We start from the raw sequence: 20,303 nt of genomic DNA on the forward strand, positions 1-20,303 counted from the left end.
ACCCAACATGATCTCTCTTGAAAATCTGGCTACTTGGTGCCTAAATCGAGCTGAATTTACTTGAAAATCTGGTCCACAGAACATAGCACTAGTGTAGCTAGTACCTAACTAGTGATAAAGGTCTATGTTTTTGGAAGCTCAGAGTGAAGTCCTTGTATCCTTGTATGGGCTGAAGATACATTAAATTGATTCACAACTGTTGTATTTGAAGGCCTGGGAAATCCAAGGGCTAAGGACAAGATTTGTCTAGATGTGTGTGGATTCTCTCCATAGGATTTGTTTCTCTTGGTGTTTTACCTTTTTATGCTTGGGCAGACAGTGTTCTTTATATTCCCACTGATGTCTCTGATGTTACTGTAGTGCACGAGTGTTCTCTGCACTTTCATTTAGTATCCGGGAGGAATGTCCAGATGTCTTAGTCATTTCCTGTGCATTACCATGTGGATTTTTTTTTTGTTTTTTTTTGTTTGTTTTTGTTTTAAAGTTAATGTGAAAAGGCTAAGTAAATCTGCATCATCTCTCTATTTAAAAAAAACCTCTTGATAACAGCCAACGGCCAAGGAGCGGGGGGTGACAGGATTCTTGTACATGTTTTGAGTACTGATGTATTCTATCTGATTAGCTGGTACTCAAACAAATTGATTGTTTCAGAGACACCCACAACTCAATTAATTCAATTAATTCTTCTTTCAGTATCAACACTTCTGACTGGAATTCAATACAGTAAAAAAACCAAGCACTATTTTGACATTGGTTAATGTCATCATAGGAATGCATGGTGCTGTGCATATAGAACAGAAGAGGTCCCTTGGACAAAGAGCTTGAAAACTAGGTGAGTGTGCTACAACAGGCACGGTTCAAGGGAAGACACTGAACACAGGGGAAGGGAAAGGTATATTCACTTCTGAAGCTTATCCAAGGCTGCTCAGGACCTCAAATCCCAGGCTATTCAGCCTTCCTGCTGAATTCAAGACCTTAGGACAGGAAAATAGGTATAGGCTTGTGACTCACCCAGCTGGCCACCAGAAGCAATAAAATTAAGACTGAAAAATTATGTGACACTAAAACATTCTCTCATAAAGATGGCTTAGCATTCACAGCCAGAGAACAGTTTGTACTAAAATCCCTTTTACCTATACAGATATTTGGCATTAGTGCATGGTTTCATTCCCAGGGTATTAGGCTAAATTAAATTTCAACCATCATAGTAACATAATGGAGACTATGCAGAAATGGCTCTCTGTGTAAATCTCAGGTACCATTGTTCAAAAGGGGCAAAGCCACTTAGGTGCCCAAGTCTCTCTGAAAGTCAACAGGCCTTAGGAGCCAGCAGGGCCAGTCACATCCCTCTGGTACAGACAAAATGCCATGTAAACAAGCCCTAAGTCACTTAAGGCATTTTTGAACATTGTACCCTTTATCAGAATAGTCATAAAGTGATAGTCTTGTTAGGCACAGTGTATTCAAGGTCACATGAGCTGCTCAGGCTGAGGAATCTGTCAGGATGTGAATCCAGAGCTGACTAACCTAGTCAGGGTGGCATTAGCCTGTACCCTGAGCATAGGGTGCAGAGGCTTTAGGAGGTGAGAAGTCTGTATTTGAGAAGCAGACAGCAGCATAGTTCTAGACAGACAGGAAACCATGAAGATGTGCTGTCTGACTGGTATGTATTGGTGGTGCCCCATTTGGCCTGAGTGGTTAGCTAATATTTGAGGCTTTGTTGGGTTGCTCCTTTTAGAAAGGGAGATGGATGTTATGAGTTGGATATTTCTCTGGTGCAATCCTGTTTGTTTGCAAAGAATGTCTACTGTGTTCAGAGAAATAGAACTGTATGTAAACAAACAGCAGGTGGTTATCCTTGCCCCCAATTTCCAAGCCTCCCTTTCTAGTCAGTTCTGTGCCCAAAGCGCTCTCTCTCTCTGCTACCTCTCATGGCCATACTCATGACTGCTTCTCTTGACTTGCATTGCTTTCCATTCCTGGCACACACGGACACACAGTGACAATCAATCGATGCCCTAGCCCCTGCATTTTGCATCAGTTCCCAGGAAAAACCTTCTTATTTTTCCTCAGTTAGATGTCATTCAGGCCTTTCCATGTAGATTGTGCCTTGGGCAGTGGCTTCTGTTGTTGCAGCTATCTTACTCTATAAAGGAGCTTATTTACTTCTTCCATTTAGTCTGAAATGAAAGGTGGCTAGTAAGCCTATCTGCTTTAATGAAGTCTGTGATCACCTGTAGATCAGACGTGTTTGGCAGCCATTATCACTTTCTAACACAACCTTATTTAAGAGCTGTAGCTGTACCAGCAGACTGAAGGAGGCTGTGACACACAGGGTCCAGACACCCCAAAGGGATAACAGCAGGTCTGAACCCCAAAAAGCAAACAATTAAATCAACTGATAGCAGATGCTATTATTGTACTATAAAACTGTATCAGTTAAGGTCTTTTATGAAAGCTTGTAATGTTCTGAACTTGAGGGTCAAGACTGAGGTGATAAATCAGTGGATGTATGTATATAGAACAATACGCTTGTGGCTGGTACTACAATTTCAAGAACAGCTCAGGACAGCAAGGGGCTCAAAAAACTAAGAAGAGAGCGTTTCTGCCACAATGAGTCACAATAGTCTGGGTCGGGGGAGGACGCTGCAACCCTTCAAACCCTTAAAACAGAAGTGGTTTGTTGTGAAGGACATCCAGAAACCAAGGGCCACCACTGAGGTGGGATGCTGTTCATGAAATACTGGATCCCCGCAAAGACAGAGGGCATACTAGGAAACTGTTCAAAGGCAATAGGTAACTTTTCAATTGGAAAAAGGAATTCATCGAACATAGAATGTGAAGCCTAAAGTTGCATCTTGTTTTCTTGCATCACTTGTATGTGTTTGCTTATCCTCCCTGTTTCATCTTTGGATCCACAGTTTTTCTATTAAACAAACTTTTGTTTATTTTTACCCCAAGCAGGTCTCTCTTGGGCAAACTGTGTGGAGTGTATCTGCCAAAGTGAACTGATAGCTGGGAGCTTTTTTCACACCTTCAGGGCTGATGAACCAGAGATGAAAATTCTGAGTGTCTGGTCATAAAGAACTCGGGGTAGATGGATTTAGGGAGACTTGGGACTAGACACGCTGTTGGGGTCACCCTGCAAGGAGTAACTGGGCTGGTGGAAGCCAGGGTGAGACTTTTTTATGCTTGTAGGGTGGCTACTGGTATCGAGCTTGGAGCAATGGCAGCACAGTATTAAGTTTATTAAGTTTACAAGGTTACAGGGCAGGTGGTGACAGAAACCCTTACTGGGCTGGGTGATCCCGCAAGCCATCACAGAGACCATGCTGGCCCTTGACAATGGAGGATTGGAATGATAGCCTAGCAGGGTAGGAAAGTACATTAGGAAACCTGAGGGGGCAGAAAGAAGGAGACTGTGGGGCTTGGAAAGGAGCTGCTGAGCTAATCTAAGAAACGATTCCACACAAAGCAACAGCTGTACATGGTAGGAGTGTTGCATACCTTTGATTTCTGTGCTACACCACTCCAGTGGCACATCAGTAATGCACAGTGGAGTATGGGGTTCCTGGGGGCCCTTTGTATACTCTGATCTTGGACGTATTCAGATGGTGCTGCCCATTGGAAGACAGCAGTTTTGAACGTATACAGCAACAACTGGGTAGGCTTTAATCCCTTGGAACTGGGAGCAGTCTGTACACGTTGAGATCCTAAGAGACCCATGTCGTTTGTGTGAGCATCTGGCCCTGAAAGCTGCTTCCAGCTGAATCAGGGCCCTAATGAAATATACAGCTGTTGAGATAATTTACCTTTACTGTTCTCACTATTTTTCTTTCTAAGTCTTTCTGCAGAAGTATTTTTCAGTGCATCAGATAATAAAATCATCTTTCCTTTCTGCATGAAAGTGCACGTACTGAAGAGTCCCTCTCCATTCCCTTTTCTGTTCAGGAATTAAAGTTGTATTCACTGTTGTTGCGACCTTGTCTGCCACAGGATATTAGAGAGACAAGGTGGGTGAGGTAATATCTTTTGTTGGACCAGCTTGTGTTGGTGAGAGAGAGATACTCATCTTCAGGTCTGGGAAATGTACTAGGTGTCACAGCTAAATGCAATGTGGAAGCCATTGTATAGCTGCTACAGCATAAGTAGTTAACACATATTTCAAGGAACCATTCCAGGTGAAGTGGCCTGTTAACACCTCTCCAGCCATAAGGGGACCCCCCCCCCCAAAAAAAAGCTGGGAGGTGGTTAAATCAGTTATAGGCTGTTGTAATAAGATATTAATCCAGTGTCTTTATTCAGTCCATGATTTTAAATATCTAGCAAAGTTATGAATTTCTAAATTTACCTACCTTGTCTATGGAATTAAAGTTGGCATTTTCCTAATTGGAGCAGCTGTAGCCCTTCAAAAAGCAGGGGATGAAGTCTCAAAAGGGAGTGGTTTTTTTCTTAGATAAGAAACCCTCTGATTTCTGGAGAGTAGGCACAAACTATAAATAAGTGTAATCTTTGTTTGCTGCATTGAATTAGTGTATTGGAAAAAAAAACCACCAGCATATGGTGCAGTATTTCAAGCCCACACAATACAGTACTTATAGTACCAACATATTACAGTTGCCCGAGATGTATTCATGCTGCTGGAATATTAATTGGAGATATTAACTTGAAGGTATTGAAGAGGCGGAGGCAATTAAGTAATTTTGATATCACTGCATGAATTTTATTGAGTTTAAAACCTGCTATAACCAAAAGAATGGTCCTTCAATTTATTCCTCAATTTCAGACTCTTTCCAGACAAAGATAGTGATTCCCTAGCCATTTCCCTTGTAGGTGAGTGTGGGCACTGTCATTCACTTTCTCGCTACTCTCCCTCCTTGGCGTTCAAATTGCAAAACCTCATCTTTTATCTAAAACGAAAGACTCATATCAGCCTATTTGCACATTTTCTTTCCTAAATTCATTAGTTAGATCTTTAATTTTGTCCTTGCTGAGTTTCCAGTAAAATAGCTTGGGGAAAGAATAAGTTATGGGCTGGAGGCATTTGTTTAAATGAATTCGTATTAGTACCACCAGACCCATGCTTAGAATTTCCCTGGTGAGAAGCTTCTAGAGGGAAACTTGTGCCATCCCATTAGGCAAGATATAGTTGTAATGAATATGAAGGGGAGCCCTTATTGAGGCCACAGGACACAGACTTCAGAGTAACAGCCGTGTTAGTCTGTATTCGCAAAAAAAAAGGAGTACTTGTGGCACCGATGAAGTGAGCTGTAGCTCACGAAAGCTCATGCTCAAATAAATTGGTTAGTCTCTAAGGTGCCACAAGTACTCCTTTTCTTTTTAGGACACAGACTGTAGTTCTGTCTGGCTCTCTAGGTCCCAGACTAACTGACCAGCCTGTTTTATCTCAGCTCAACACACAGGGTCTCCCTAAGTCCTGGTCTTGACTAAGCAGTCATGGAAGGACCTGCTGATTTATGCTAGACAGCCATGAGCAGAATGGCCATTGTTAGAAGTGTGCACAATTTAAGATGCCCCTAACCTATGGGCTTTCTTCTCTGCACATTCCAGAATAAAATGTCAAATGCCTATGACAACTGCTGGCCTTTGGCATTATATTTATGTTTATGTACCCAGCAGGTGTGCTTGTGGAAGAGACATCAGTATCAAGCTAGTCGGTGTTCATTGCATATTCACTTTCTTTCAGGAAGTGGTATGTGGGTAAATGGCATCTAACTCATGACCTCCCCCTCCCCCATTCGTAATATCCCTGTGTTGTTATGCTAGCTGATGATATGATACATGAGCAGCCAGGTGATGTCACGCTGGATACTGCTCTGTTACTGCTCTGTTTGTTTTGACATCATTGTTTAGGTGAAATTCACCCCAGGGCAGAAGGCCTATATTGAGTGCTTAAGTGGGACTTTAAGTGGTGGATTGGCTGTGTGCTAGCTCTCTGTAGAGGGCGAATTTTACCCTCTGCAGAGCTGGCTGTGAGTGAGGTCTCCATTCTTGTCCTTCTGCATTAAGAATTCACTTCTGAGCTTTCTACTCCAGTTCTGACCAGATGTACCAGACCAGCTGTCAAGGTTCCTTCCCCACTCTGAACTCTAGGGTACAGATGTGGGGACCTGCATGAAAACCTCCTAAGCTTACTTTCACCAGCTTAGGTTAAAACTTCCCCAAGGTACAAATTAATTTTACCCTTTGCCCCTGGATTTCCACTGCCACCACCAAACTTTATCTGGGTTTACTGGGAAACATAGTTTGGACACGTCTTTCCTCCCAAAATCCTCCCAACCCTTGCACCCCACTTCCTGGGGAAGGTTTGGTAAAAATCCTCACCAATTTGCAGAGGTGACCACAGACCCAAACCCTCTGGCCAGGAGGGATTTTAAAGGGGTTTACCCTTCCCTTTATATTTATGATACCAGCAGTTTGCTAGGGATTAACATTACATGAGCAACAAACCTACAGGAAGGTCTTGACCCTACATGTCGTGACTCCCTAGGCAACGTGCAGCAACCTTCCAACTCCCTTCTCACCTATGATGACCAACTCTTTCCACTGACACATACTTGTGCCTATCTGTGACCTCTCTCTCTCTCTCCAGCTGTGGCAATTCCCTGCTAAGTTGTTTGCAAAACTGTGTGTGTCTGGTGAGCTGCAGTCCTCAAAGCTGGATCAGGAATCGAGCAGTGCAGCCTTCCCGGTGAGGGGAGGGTCATTAGTGAATTCATCTTCCTTTGGCCTTGGCCCGCTATCACAGGAATTGCAAGGAGAATAAGGGATAGCTGTCTAGCTAGAGGGTGAGGTATGTGCATATGGGGTTTCTGAGAGCATGTGATCCTAAGGCCATCACTTACTGCAGGCACAGCCAAAGCCAACACATTGTAATCAGCTAGCCTTCCCCATTAGCTGGGCTGCAGGTGGGAGTAGTCTGAGAGAGAGGCTGACAGATAAGCATTGAAAAAGAAAAGGAGTACTTGTGGCACCTTAGAGACTAACCAATTTATTTGAGCATAAGCTTTCGTGAGCTACAGCTCACGTCAAGAGAGTCTCTTGTGGTGGGTGGTCCTTCCTGTCACCTGCTCTCACAGAATGTCCGATCTCTGGCTGTGTTTGGATGTTTAGACAATGTGGTCACATCTCATTCCTTTGGATATCCCTAATGTTACAATATGAAATGGGGTACCTATAATATAAATTACCTACAATTTTTCTTTTATTCTTGACTGCTCCAAGCAGAAATATACACTCCACTGATACGTTATGTTCCTCGTTATCATCATTTTGCTGCAGAGCTTGCAGTGATTTGTGGGGTTTGGCATCCCACTCGGTTTTATGATTGTAGCATGCCTGGCTTCACTGGGGTGCATATTCAGGCACCATGGAGTGCTCAGTTTCTACTGTTATTTTGCATGAGATGTTTTTCTTTCTTTGGTGTTCTCCTGCCCATGAGGTCTTGAATGAGTTAAAGTAAAACTGCTTCTTTAACCCAGCTCACTGATGGCTCAAACAACAAGAAGTGCTACTTGGCAAAAACAAATTTTTGTGCTGTATTTGAAGATTAAAGTTCAAAATGACAGGGAAGAAAAATAATGCTATCGTCAACCCTTTTATTTTCCTCCTCTGAAGCTTTATCTTCGAATGTCTTTCACAGTCTGCTCAAGCTGAGAAGTGTATCTTACCTTTTGAACTCTGACTGCTGAGCTAAGGGAAAAATCAGTTCGCTTTTTCTTTAAATAATGTGAGCAATATTGGAGCAAATTTATCCGTCACAGATGAAAATGCGATGTTTGTCTCTATTGTAATCCATAAATTGGTTTATGGATCCAAAGTCCTTCAGAGAATGTCACAAATCCAAATGATGTGCTGGAGTGTTAGATTTTGCATTTAGATTTGAGTTAGATGAATGATGTCTTAAAAAAAATCATAGTCAGACTGTACAACACTGGCTACACATCTGAGGCAAATTAACAATTGCAGTTGTTCCATCTAGGCTAGCATGTAGAATTAAATTATACTCAGGGCATTTTGTTGACGACATGCCTGTTTCAAATAGCAGAATAGCGATTGTTGTGATGCAGCTACAGTCCACTTGACTCTGAAAAAGATTTAGGGGTTGTGGTGGATAATTAGCCAAACACGCCCGCCCAGTATAGCACTTCGGCCCAAAGAGCTAGTGTGATCCTGGGATGTATAAACAGGGGAATCGTGAGTACAAGTAGAGAGGTTATTTTACCTCTATATTTGGCACTGCTCTGACTGCTGCTGAAATAATGTGTCTAGTTCTGGTGCCCACAATTCAAAAAGGATATTGATAAATTGGAGAGGGTTCAGAGAAGAGCAATGAGAATGATTAAGGACTAGACAACATGCCTTATAGTAATAGACTCAAAGAGCTCAATCAATTTACCGTAACAAAGAGAGAGTTAAGGGATTAACTGATTACAGTCTAAGTCTCTACATTGGGAACAATTATGTAATAATGGGCTCTTAAATGTAGCAGAGAAAGGTATAACATGATCCAATGTCTGGAAGTTGAAGCTAGACACATTCAGACCAGAAATAAGGTGTACATTTTTAATGGTGAGAGTAATAAATTGGAACAATTCCCCCAGGGTCATGGTGGATTCTCCGTCACTGACCATTGTTAAATCACAAAGGGATGCTTGTCTAAAAGATATGCCATAGGAATTATTTTGGGGAATGTTTTATGCCCTGTATTATACAGAAGGTCAGAGTAGATGATCACAATGGTCCCTTTGGGTCTTGGAATTTACAAATCTTCTTAGATCTGCAGGTCCTGATTCCTTACTACACTGCTCCAGTTTTACATTAGTGTGCCTCCATTGATTTCAGGGGAATTGTGTCAGCGTAAAACCGGAATGTCACAGCTATAGGGTGCATTCATCTGGTGATGCACGTTTTTTTGGAGGACTGCAGAACCACAGGCATTGAAGGAGCTGACAACACCTACTTGACTGAAATACCCAATCACTGTATAATTCCGGATAAACTGTCAAATTGGGATTACAGGCACTGAGAACTTTGCTATAATTACAGTAATTGTGTGAGATTCAGATATTTACTGTTGAAATAAATGTTTTTTTACTTAGATTATAAGTTCTTTTGGGCAGAGACTGTTCTGTTTGTACAGCGCCTAGCACAACAGGGTCCTGGCACATGACTAGGGTTTCTAGGAACTACTGCATGTAAATAAATAATAATAATTACATTGAACAGCTAAGACTCTTTAGGGCAACAACCAGATAATGGTCATTCACAATTGTAGGGAATACATCTTTAAATAGTGCCACACTGACTCTGAAAGAAAATGGCATGAAAATGAGTCTTTTGGGGATGTTCTAACCTTTAAACATCAAGTCCAGCAATGCTCTCAACAGCACAGACCACTCAGGCAGCCAGCTAGGGTTGTTTTTTTTTTTAATTGGCATCCAAAATCCAGCCACTCTCACTGCCCCGTATCATGGCTTTGGGGTGAGGGAAGGTTTGTTTATTTCTTCAAGCATGCCACAAACCAGCAGCCAGGTGCCGCTGCCACTGTACAGCTCTCCAGGGGCCTTCCCTTTTATAGGGCATCCCTCCCATACTAATAGCAATGGCTGAAAGCCAGTGCAACTCTGACCACCTGTCCATCTGCTCAAGCCCCATAACTGCTAGGGTAGGAAAACTTCTTGCACCAGTCCTGACTCTAACATAGGATATAGCCATGTCCGTTGGCAAGTTCTCCTTGCTATTCTAACATCATGCAGTGAGTGCAAAAAGGAGGCAATAGCATTTATATTAAAAAAAGTAAACATTTAAATTATCCAGGTCAATGCATGTATCTTAATCTGCCCATTAAGCACTATTTACTCTCTTTGGTGTTTTATACATGGCTTTATAACACATTTCCAAAACAGAACCCTTGAGATTTTTTTAAGACTTAAAACACTCTGGAAAAAAATGTGATTTTTTTCAGATCTCCGACTGCCGTTATGTTCACGTCTTGCCCACCCCCATATAAAGGCAAGTTTGCAGTCGAATGTACCTTTTTAACGTATATTGTGCAGTGGCAGTGTTTTTTACAAGGCAGGATTGTGTGTAGTTCATTGAACCTTTACAATATTGATGGTGAAATGCTTGATGTGTAGGAGACATTGAAGTGCAATGCAGTGGTACATGTGCTGTGCAGAGCACTCTGTAAATACATGTCAGGACAGCTGATTACACACCACCTTTCCAAATAAATTAAGAAGTCAATAGAGGATGCCAGACAGCAAGAATTGTCTAGATTAATGGCTGGGCTTTTTATTGTTTGGCTTTGTAAAGAATCAATGTGCTTATCTATTAGATGACACTGGGTTGGGATGCAACTTTCAGTGAGGGAGACTGAGTACTGTCTGAGTGATATCTCTGCTCCAGACCGCAGGAAGGGCCTGATTGATCAGCTTTGTTAGCCATTTATTCGATTTAACAATAAATGTTTTCTGCCAACTTAAGCTAATTGTTTTTTGCAATGCCTGTACGTGGATGGAGAGATCTGCAGGCCTTTAACTTTCCTAATCAATCTAACTAAGGAGAAATGAAATCCTGTCTTTGAGTGCAGAATAGATGAGACTATGACCAGAATCTCTCTCCACTGGGAGCAGTAGGGTGACCACCCGTCCCAAATTGGGCAAGATAGTCTGGAAAGGCAGAGTTCAAGTCCTGGTCCTGGGCTGAATGACTCTGCAACAGCACTTGTCTTGGATTCCCTGCTGCACAGCTCCATGCCTGCCCGAGGCTCAGTGGCGGCGCCAGCCTCTTCCTGGTGGGGGAGGGGTGAGGCAGACCTTAGCCCCCTTTGCCATGAGGCCATGGCCCCTGCTCCTCCTCCTCCTTCGCCCTGAGGACCCATCCCTGGCCAGGCCAGAAGCTGGAGCCTGGGCTGCTGTGGAAAGTACTGGACCCTGAACCTACCCTGAATAGATGGGCCAAGGGTTTTTCTTGGGCACCCCAGTCCCGTGCCCAGGGCAGGTGGAGGATCTGGGGCTCCACACAGCAGCCCGGGTTCCCTGGGTGGCTCTTACCACAGCCTGGCTCTGGCTTCTGGCCTGGCTTGAGGGCAGGGCCATAGAGGGGGGGCGGGGCGGGGCTCCTGCATGTGTCCCACTTCTGCCTTTTGAAAAGACGGTCACCTTAGGCAGCAGAACAGTTAAAATTCATATAAATAGCCAAGATTAAAATCTGGGATAAACTTGCAGGGATGCCACACTTAGATCAGACATAGCCCAAACTGAATGTAGAACCAAGACATGCTCCAGATGAAATGGAGACCATGGAAGTGTCCAGTCTTTCACCACTTGAGTAGTCCCTTTGACTAGGGAATTATTTAGGGGCTTCAAGTTAAGCATGTTCTTAAATGCTTTGCTTGACTGGGGTTCCAATCCTTTTGGCACTCCAGGGACAGATCTGCCTTGGAAGTCAGTGGAAGCTCTGCAACTGGGCACCTGAAGCATTAGGCCTTACTGTCAAGTAGCATGTGTGCAGGATGACCAGATGTCCAGATTTTATAGGGGCAGTCCTGATATTTGGGGCTTTTTCTTACATAGGTGCCTATTACCCCCTACCCCCGTCCTGATTTTTCACATTTGCTATCTGGTCACCCTACATGTATGATAAATATGATGTGTGAAGTTTAAAAACCCTTTAATAGTGCACAAGCAGCACTGATTGCTATTGTTAAGGGTGTAGAAGATTTTCCATTCTGGACTGCAGTTCAGCAAAATGTTATAGGCCTGATGCAGGAATCACTTGGTGAAGTTCTATGGCCTGTGTTATGCAGGAGGTCAGACTAGGTGATCATAATGGTCCTATCTGGCCTTAATATCTATGAACTCCCTGTTCAGTCATGTGGTAACTTTTTGAAACTTTCAGGTTTTTGGGATGAAAATTTTTATGATGCATCTGAGTGTGAATGTTTTGTTTTTGTTTCAGCACAATGGTTCAGCAATCTTTGCCTATGAAGACTGTGTGTATGCGTGTGTGTATGTGTATCTGGGGAGGTACTTCACTACATTTTTAAATACACATACACAAAACTTCATCTCTTTTTGAATAGCCGTACAGAAGAAAAGGTCAGGGTTGGAAGTGGAATTTCAGCATGAAAATAGCCCAGACAGATAAGTGCCTATGCTTGTTCCAGTGAAAATTGGTTTTTAATTTGTCAGTTTTATGAGTCTTTGAAAGTTATGTACTAAGCAGGGACAATAATTGTTTTTTTCCCTGAGTTTACCAAAATTTAATGATTTTGTCAGATGGTTAGGAGTTGGTATCCAGGCATTCTGGTAGCTGCTGCAACATGTATGGCTGCATAAAGAAATGAGGAATTATGGAACTGTCTGGCAGTGACTCCATTGGCTTGCATCCTAAAATGGGCTTGGAATGGGGTGGGCTTTCTTGTCTTTCCCTCTTTTAATTTGTTTTTTAAAAGGTGGCTAATGGGTGAAAAGTTTCACATGACATTTAGTTTTTATACCCTTTGAATGTACTATGTAGGTTTTTTTGTTTTTCTCTTTATAAATTTGCAATAGGAAGTATTTGAATTTGGGCTGTGGCTGAAATTTTTCCATGGCCGCTTTACTTTCCATCATTGACTGGTACCCGTCCAATCATCTAGCTACACAAAAATTGGTAAGGAGGTGAATTCTGATTTGGTGCAACAGGTATGAGTTATTAAATTGGATGTAAGGTCACGTTTTGCTGTTGTTCATCATAAGTGAAAGCTTATGTGCTTTGCCCCAAAATCTGATTGATTGGGGCTGAATGTACGTGAAATCTTTTCCATCAGGAGCTTCACTTTTGTATCAGATTTTATCCTAAAATGGGAAAAAGTGCATGTACAACTGCTGAAAGATGTAATCTTCTCTGACATCAGCTTCATTTCTAACTTCTGCCTTTGTCTAACACCCCACATCTGCTTAAACATTATTATTTTGTTGTGCAGCATTTGGGGTTGCTATGCGCACACCACGCCTAACACATATCCCTGCAAAAAAATAAAAGTTAAGCTATCTAACAACTTATCCCTTCTACTCCACCACCCACAAGCACACAGCTACCATTACCCCAACTACCATACAGCATGGATTTTGCACCACAACCTTAATTTAAGCCCTATAGGGATACCAGCCTTCCACATAGCCTCTGTAGCTGTTCTTCTGCACCTACCTCTTCACCAAACTACATCTTCTTACATGACCAACTAGTGTACCAAACATCCTCAAAACGACTAGTGCTGCGGGTAAGATATTCTGGATGGAAGTGGGATGAAGGGGGCAGAGTTGAGCAGTCTATAGATTTCTGGCGAGTGGAAAACAGAGCAAAGAAATTCAAAAGTGTGTGTGTGTGTGTGTGTGTGTGTGTAAACAACAAACTCACAATAACTCCACAAAATAAAAAGTGAGAGAAAACAGAACAAATGGAAAGAGGAAAACGTGTACAGAAAGTGATTGTACCCCTTATGTAGGAAAAGGAGAGACTCCATGCATGATTCTGCCAGTGCTGCATTTAAACAGCGAAAATCCAAACAGGTTTATGACTATGTCGCTGTGCAGGACACGTTTTCCATTTAGAAGGAGATATCAACATTAGTTCTCGATCTCCTATACTGTGCCCAAGCCAAACAGTGATAAAAGCACTGGAAGAAAATAAACTCAAATTAAAGCCAATCAAATACACATTACTACACATCTGTGTCTTCCGCTGGGAACGTAGGGTATTTTTCCCTCCATGTCTAGTTGCTGAGCTACTTGACTCTGTTTGTATTCAATACCTGGTCTCACTTCACTATATGCCAGATATCTTCGCTATGGGAAAAGATCGGCATTCAAACAAAACCATTGACTTGTGTTATCTGCTGAATATACGCTAACAATTGCTTAACCCACTTGGCTCTAAAGCAGTACTTTCATGTGTACTGTATATTCTGTTGCAAGTGCTGATGAGAGCACCGTCTTGCATATGTAGAATGTCACAATAGTTGCCTGCTGGTGTTGATAAGTGTGGGGATAACCATTAAGAACTGATAACTAAAGGTGAATTGTCAAGTAAAAGTTAAAGTAGAAAATGCTTAAGAGGTTCTCTAATGAGTAAAAAGAAAAGGAGGACTTGTGGCACCTTAGAGACTAACAAATTTATTTGAGCATAAGCTTTCATGAGCTACAGCTCACTTCATCGGATGCATTCAGTGGAAAATACAGTGGGGAGATTTTCTATACACAGAGAACATGAAACAATGGGTGTTACCATCACTCTCGTTACAGTGTGTATGGTAACACCCACTGTTTCATGTTCTCTGTGTATATAAAATCTCCCCTCTGTATTTTCCACTGCATGCATCTGATGAAGTGAGCTGTAGCTCATGAAAGCTTATGCTCAAATAAATTTGTTAGTCTCTAAAGTGCCACAAATCCTCCTTTTCTTTTTGCGGATACAGACTAACATGGCTGCTACTCTGAAATCTAATCAGTAAGAAGTTCAGACTCAACAAGCAATTATTAAACATTTCTTTATCATGTATAAATTTGTAAAATTGCTTAATTTCTCATGGTAACCATGCCTCTTACATTCTATTTCGCTGGATTGCAGAATCTATGGAACTTTTCAATGGTCTTCATTACGTTCCCTCTAATTTATTCTTTTTGGCCATGTCTTTGAGAACATCTGCTCCATTTGGCTTCAGCAAACGAAGCAGAGTTTTGGCTTGCACATGACAGGATTTGTTTTTTAAAATGTACAGCTACTACTTACTCTTAGTGGAGTGTGCAGGGTGGAAGGTCCTTGGATGTGCTGGGTGATATTTCCAGTTATAGAGGAGTACTTTTGGCACCTTAGAGACTAACCAATTTATTTGAGCATAAGCTTTCGTGAGCTACAGTTCACTTCATCAGATGCATACTGTGGAAAGTGTAGAAGATCTTTTTATACACACAAAGCATGAAAAAATACCTCCCCTTACCCCACTATCCTGCTGGTAATAGCTTATCTAAAGTGATCACTCTCTTTACAATGTGTATGATAATCAAGTTGGGCCATTTCCAGCACAAATCCAGGGTTTAACAAGAACGTCTGGGGGTGGGGTAGGAAAAAACAAGGGGAAATAGGTTACCTTGCATAATGACTTAGCCACTCCCAGTCTCTATTCAAGCCTAAGTTAATTGTATCCAATTTGCAAATGAATTCCAATTCAACAGTTTCTCGCTGGAGTCTGGATTTGAAGTTTTTCTGTTGTAATATCGCAACTTTCATGTCTGTAATCGCATGACCAGAGAGATTGAAGTGTTCTCCGACTGGTTTATTAAGGTTATAATTCTTGACATCTGATTTGTGTCCATTTATTCTTTTACATAGAGACTGTCCAGTTTGCCCAATGTACATGGCAGAGGGGCATTGCTGGCACATGATGGCATATATCACATTGGTGGATGTGCAGGTGAACGAGCCTCTGATAGTGTGGCTGATGTTATTAGGCCCTGTGATGGTGTCCCCTGAATAGATATGTGGGCACAGTTGGCAACGTGCTTTGTTGCAAGGATAGGGTTAGTGGTTCTGTTGTGTGGTATGTGGTTGCTGGTGAGTATTTGCTTCAGTTTGGGGGGCTGTCTGTAGGCAAGGACTGGCCTGTCTCCCAAGATTTGTGAGAGTGTCGGGTCATCCTTCAGGATAGGTTGTATTAAGGATCTAATTATAAATAAATAAATATAAATAAATAAATATTATATATATATATATATATATATAATTTATAATATTCATAAACCAGTTGGAGAACACTTCAATCTCTCTGGTCACGCGATTACAGACATGAAAGTTGCAATATTACAACAAAAAAACTTCAAATCCAGACTCCAGCGAGAAACTGTTGAATTGGAATTCATTTGCAAATTGGATACAATAACTTAGGCTTGAATAGAGACTGGGAGTGGCTAAGTCATTATGCAAGGTAACCTATTTCCCCTTGTTTTTTCCTACCCCCCCCCGACATTCTTGTTAAACCCTGGATTTTTGCTGGAAATGGCCCACCTTGATTATCATACACATTGTAAGGAGAGTGATCACTTTATAAGCTATTACCAGCAGGAGAGTGGGGTGAGGAGAGGTATTTTTTCATGCTTTGTGTGTATAAAAAGATCTTCTACACTTTCCACAGTATGCATCCGATGAAGTGAACTGTAGCTCACGAAAGCTTATGCTCAAATAAATTGGTTAGTCTCTAAGGTGCCACAAGTACTCCTTTTCTTTTTTGCGAATACAGACTAACACGGCTGTTACTCTGAAACCAGTTATAGAGGTTATGAACAGGAGTGAAATTAATATCACTAGGTATTGCCAATTTGTATAATTACAGAACAGGACCAAGACTCTTTGAACAATGTTTTATAAAGTTTCATTTAACAAACGTCAATTTCTGATGACACATACAAATGCCTGATCTATCCTGTGCTAGGGTAGAGAATATATAATGGTAAACATAAAGCAAAACTGTGGGCAGCATTCGATTCACTGATCAGTAAAATAAATATTATGAGGGATGAATTCTTTTCACAACAAAACATGAATGAAATAATCCAGGAGAAAGCCCACCTAGGCTTTAGGTCTTTACCCTGAAATTGTATCTCAAAATGTGAGATATTGTGGAATAGCAAGTGATCACAATCAAAACCTGGTCCAGCTCTGATGATGGTGGTCATATCTAAAAGGTGGCAAAATGGCCTTCTCTCCTGCCTCCAATAGGAGGTGGAAGCTGTATTGGTGAGTTTTTTCCATTGAGGTTTTTCTCAGGACTACTCTCCCTCTTTCCTTATTGTTTGTATTCTGAAACCACCCAGAGGTGCCAGTCAGGCATCAGTGCATCATCATTATATTAGGCTCTGTGTGTGTGTGTGTGTGTGTGTGAGTGAGAGAGAGAGAGACACACACACGCGCACACACACACGGAAATGAATGTAAATTGCTTTTCCTTATCAGATTATTCCTGTTTTCTCTGCAGTCCATGGAACATGCCTTCTCAACCCCTGATTATTATTTGTGGATACATTTGCTATATTATGCTAGTGAAATTTTTGGTGGTTGTCACAGACTGTGTGTTACCAATACTTCAGCAGGGACTGAGTGCGGTGCTCCCTATAGGTCAGCCAGGCTAGTCTGGAGTTGGTGGACATGAGGTATTTTGGAGTTGTAGCCAAAGGCTTGGTGTTCATGGCATGGAAAGTAAATTGGCAGGAGTTACCATAAGAGCACTTCACACGAGCATAATTTTTCATTTGTTCTAATATAGTTATACAAGAGTGCTTAGAGGGATTAAAGGAAGAGCTCCAACAGTACATCTGCACATTACTGACATGCCTTTGTTTCTGTTTTGGTGCTTTACAGATGCTTCTATGCTTGTCGTGAATGTAACCTGTATGGCTTTTGATCTTCCTTGTAGACTCTCTCTTCTCCATTCACAGTTTGTTGCCAACTAGATGGAGCATGTGGTGGATTTTGTTTTAAATGGCACCACTGTCAGCCAAGTAAATTGTCAGGCTTTTGTTTTTAATGTTTGCTGGTTCTCTGACAATCTTCCTTGTGGCGGTTCAGTGATGAGACAGAACACAGCTTTATGCAAGCAAACAGGCTGGTCAGCTGAGATGGGCCGTTCTGCCCCCCCGCCTTCCACCTTCTCCTTTTATTATATTTCTCCCCCTAAGCATTACACACTGCTACACAAAGGAATGTATGACGTTAATTCATATACTTAGTTACCATCCCCTATCTACTACAATCCTGGTTCTCAGGCCTTGAGCCCAGGCTAAGAAAGCCTCCCACAATTGCTGTCCAAACAATCAAGTTCTCATGGTTCATATCTAGCCCTTGTCCTTGGATAGAGCAATGTGTGCATTGCTTCTACGAAACAGTCAGGGTGTGCCCCGCCTGCTTCCAGGTGGAATAGCTAAACATTAACCCTTCATCTCCCCGTTTTTTATTTATTAATATTTGGCCATCTCATGGTAGCCGTCAATTTGTTTTGTCATGCTATTTAACTCCCAGACAGACAAGGACATAACCTGGGGAGCTTTCCAGGGCAAAATTTTACAAAATCTTAACAAGGAAAGAATACATTGTACACAGCAGCAGCAAAAAATAAGCCCAATGATTACAAACACAAAATAACCAAAAGCTCAACATCTGCAATATAATCATCTAAAAGGGGTACACTTCTTTTACTACAATTGTCACCAGCAAAAGGCAATATAAATATCATTCTACTAAAACAGCAAAGGGTGCCATCACTTACATTTGCAGGAATATAATTAAAGGTGCGTGAACCGCAAGTAAAAACCCATCCTGATGGTAGGATGATATGGCCATAATTATATGAAACATTAACAGCATGGGAACAATTTAAAAGAGGTTGAGAAATTTTTCGACAGCCTAAGGGCACCTTTATACTAGTACAATTAACTACACGCGCACAGGTAACATTTGCTATTGAAGCCAATCTTTCCCATATGTTATATGTCATTCGGGCTTATAACGGGGGAGGCGCTTCCGAGCCAACCCCTACAGGAAATAGCAGGCGCAAAAGGCACACAATCATCACAGAATTAGCAGTGATTTGGGCGAGAATCGCCACAAACAAAGTCTCAGGAGTCTCTGGCTGTTGATCTGCTGCCAGTCTTCGTTGAGCCGTGGCGACCAATGCTTTTACTGCTCCCCATGTCACGGGCTGGCTTGGGACGCTACGCCTCCTCCGTTTCCGTCCCGTCGTTGTCGACTCGGGGGGCAACGCGGTCTCCTCCAAGGTCAGCTGAAACTCCGGTATGGGATTCGACAGTCCCTGGTGCCATGCCATGTTGTTTAAGTGCCGGTCGCACACACCGAGCTGGAACCCACAACGGTCCTGCAGGGAGAGACACAGCAGCATATCCCCGACCCCAAGTAATTAGAGGCACTGGGCCCAACCATTGCGGATCGGGCAGCTGACGGTAATAGACACGCGGTCTTTCCAGTACCTCGGATTTGTGAAAATGCCGATCCGTGGGGGTCTGCTGATCTGCGTTCAGTGTTAAATTATTTAAAGTGAACAAAAGGATATGCAATTGTTGCTGAATGTCTCCTAAGGTTCGGAGACGCAGCTCCCCTTGTTTTAATTGTTTATCTAGCAAGGTTTTGAGTGTGCGATTGGCACGTTCAACAATGGCTTGGCCCGTGAAATTATAAGGGATTCCGTGTGTAAGACGGACGTCCCAGCGGGCACAAAAGGTGGAGAGGGCTGCAGAGCAGTAGGCTGGGGCATATCTGTTTTAATTTGGCAGGGGCGACCCATAACAAAAAGGCAGGCCAGCAAATGGTGAATAACTTTGTTAGTGGCTTCCCCACGTTGTGGGGAAGCCCAAAAAAAACTTAAATAAATATCAACGGAAACATGTAAAAACAAATAGGGGCGGAATTGTGGCACATGAGTAACATCCATCTGCCACAGCTGATTTGCTGCGGTACCTCGGGGGTTAACGGCATAAGAAAAAGTAGGAGCAGCAGCAGCACAGTGGGGGCAGGAACGAACAATGGAACGTGCATGATCAGCAGGAATGTGAAACTGCCGGGCCAAAACAGAGGCAGACTGATGAAAAAAGGCATGGCTTTCAATGGGGTCAGAAAAAAGGGAATTTACCTGACCACGCAACGCGCGACCGGCGCGTGCATTGCCCTCAGTGAGTGGCCCAGGCAGAGGGGTATGACTGCAAATATGAGCAACAAAATAAGGGAAATGACAAGTGGCAAAAAGGTGCTGCAAAAACAAAAACAGGCGAAGGAGGTCTGCATCAACCTGAGGGGTAATGAGGGCAAGGGGTAAATGATCAATTACCTAATAAACATAATAGGTATCCACAATTAAATTAAAGGGACAATCAGCAAAAGGTTGAAAGGCCAAAATAACAGCAGCTAATTCTGAGGGCAAAGGGGGATGGTAAAAAAAACAATCTTTTAAATCTAACACACAAAGTTGATCGGTTTGAGGAATTAAATTTGGATTTGGCAAGCCAAATTGCAAGGGGCCCATAGGTTGGATGCGTTTATGTATTTCCCTTAAATCATGTAACAGTCGCCAAGCACCCGATTTTTTCTTAATAACAAACACCAGGGTGTTCCAGGGACTAGTGGAGCTCTCCAGTCGCTGTGCTTGCAAATGCTGCTGCACAAGCGAATGAAGTGCTTTTAGCTTTTTTAGAGGGAGGGGCCACTGGTCAATCCATACGGGCTCTAAGGATTGC

General features: G+C 42.4%; 2 protein-coding genes across 6 annotated transcripts in view; one reads left to right on the top strand and one right to left on the bottom strand.

Annotated features, from left to right (window-relative positions):
* The window catches only part of KCNIP1 (potassium voltage-gated channel interacting protein 1), an 803,899-nt gene that overhangs the window by 18,689 nt on the left and 764,907 nt on the right, over positions 1-20,303 (top strand). The gene's annotated exons all lie outside the window — the stretch shown is intronic.
* The window catches only part of LOC142068388 (uncharacterized), a 798,233-nt gene continuing 795,577 nt past the window's right edge, over positions 17,648-20,303 (bottom strand). For all 5 annotated transcript variants that reach the window (XR_012669610.1, XR_012669611.1, XR_012669609.1 and 2 more), the window contains one exon: positions 17,648-18,931. Coding sequence is in view for 1 of the 5 variants with exons in the window: in XM_075131373.1 (XP_074987474.1) it covers positions 18,560-18,931 (372 nt within the window). In the remaining 4 variants the exon portion in view is untranslated. The remainder of the gene's footprint in view (positions 18,932-20,303) is intronic.

This window comes from Caretta caretta, chromosome 8 (genome assembly GCF_965140235.1).
Source record: "Caretta caretta isolate rCarCar2 chromosome 8, rCarCar1.hap1, whole genome shotgun sequence".
In the NCBI taxonomy this organism is placed as follows: domain Eukaryota; kingdom Metazoa; phylum Chordata; order Testudines; family Cheloniidae; genus Caretta; species Caretta caretta.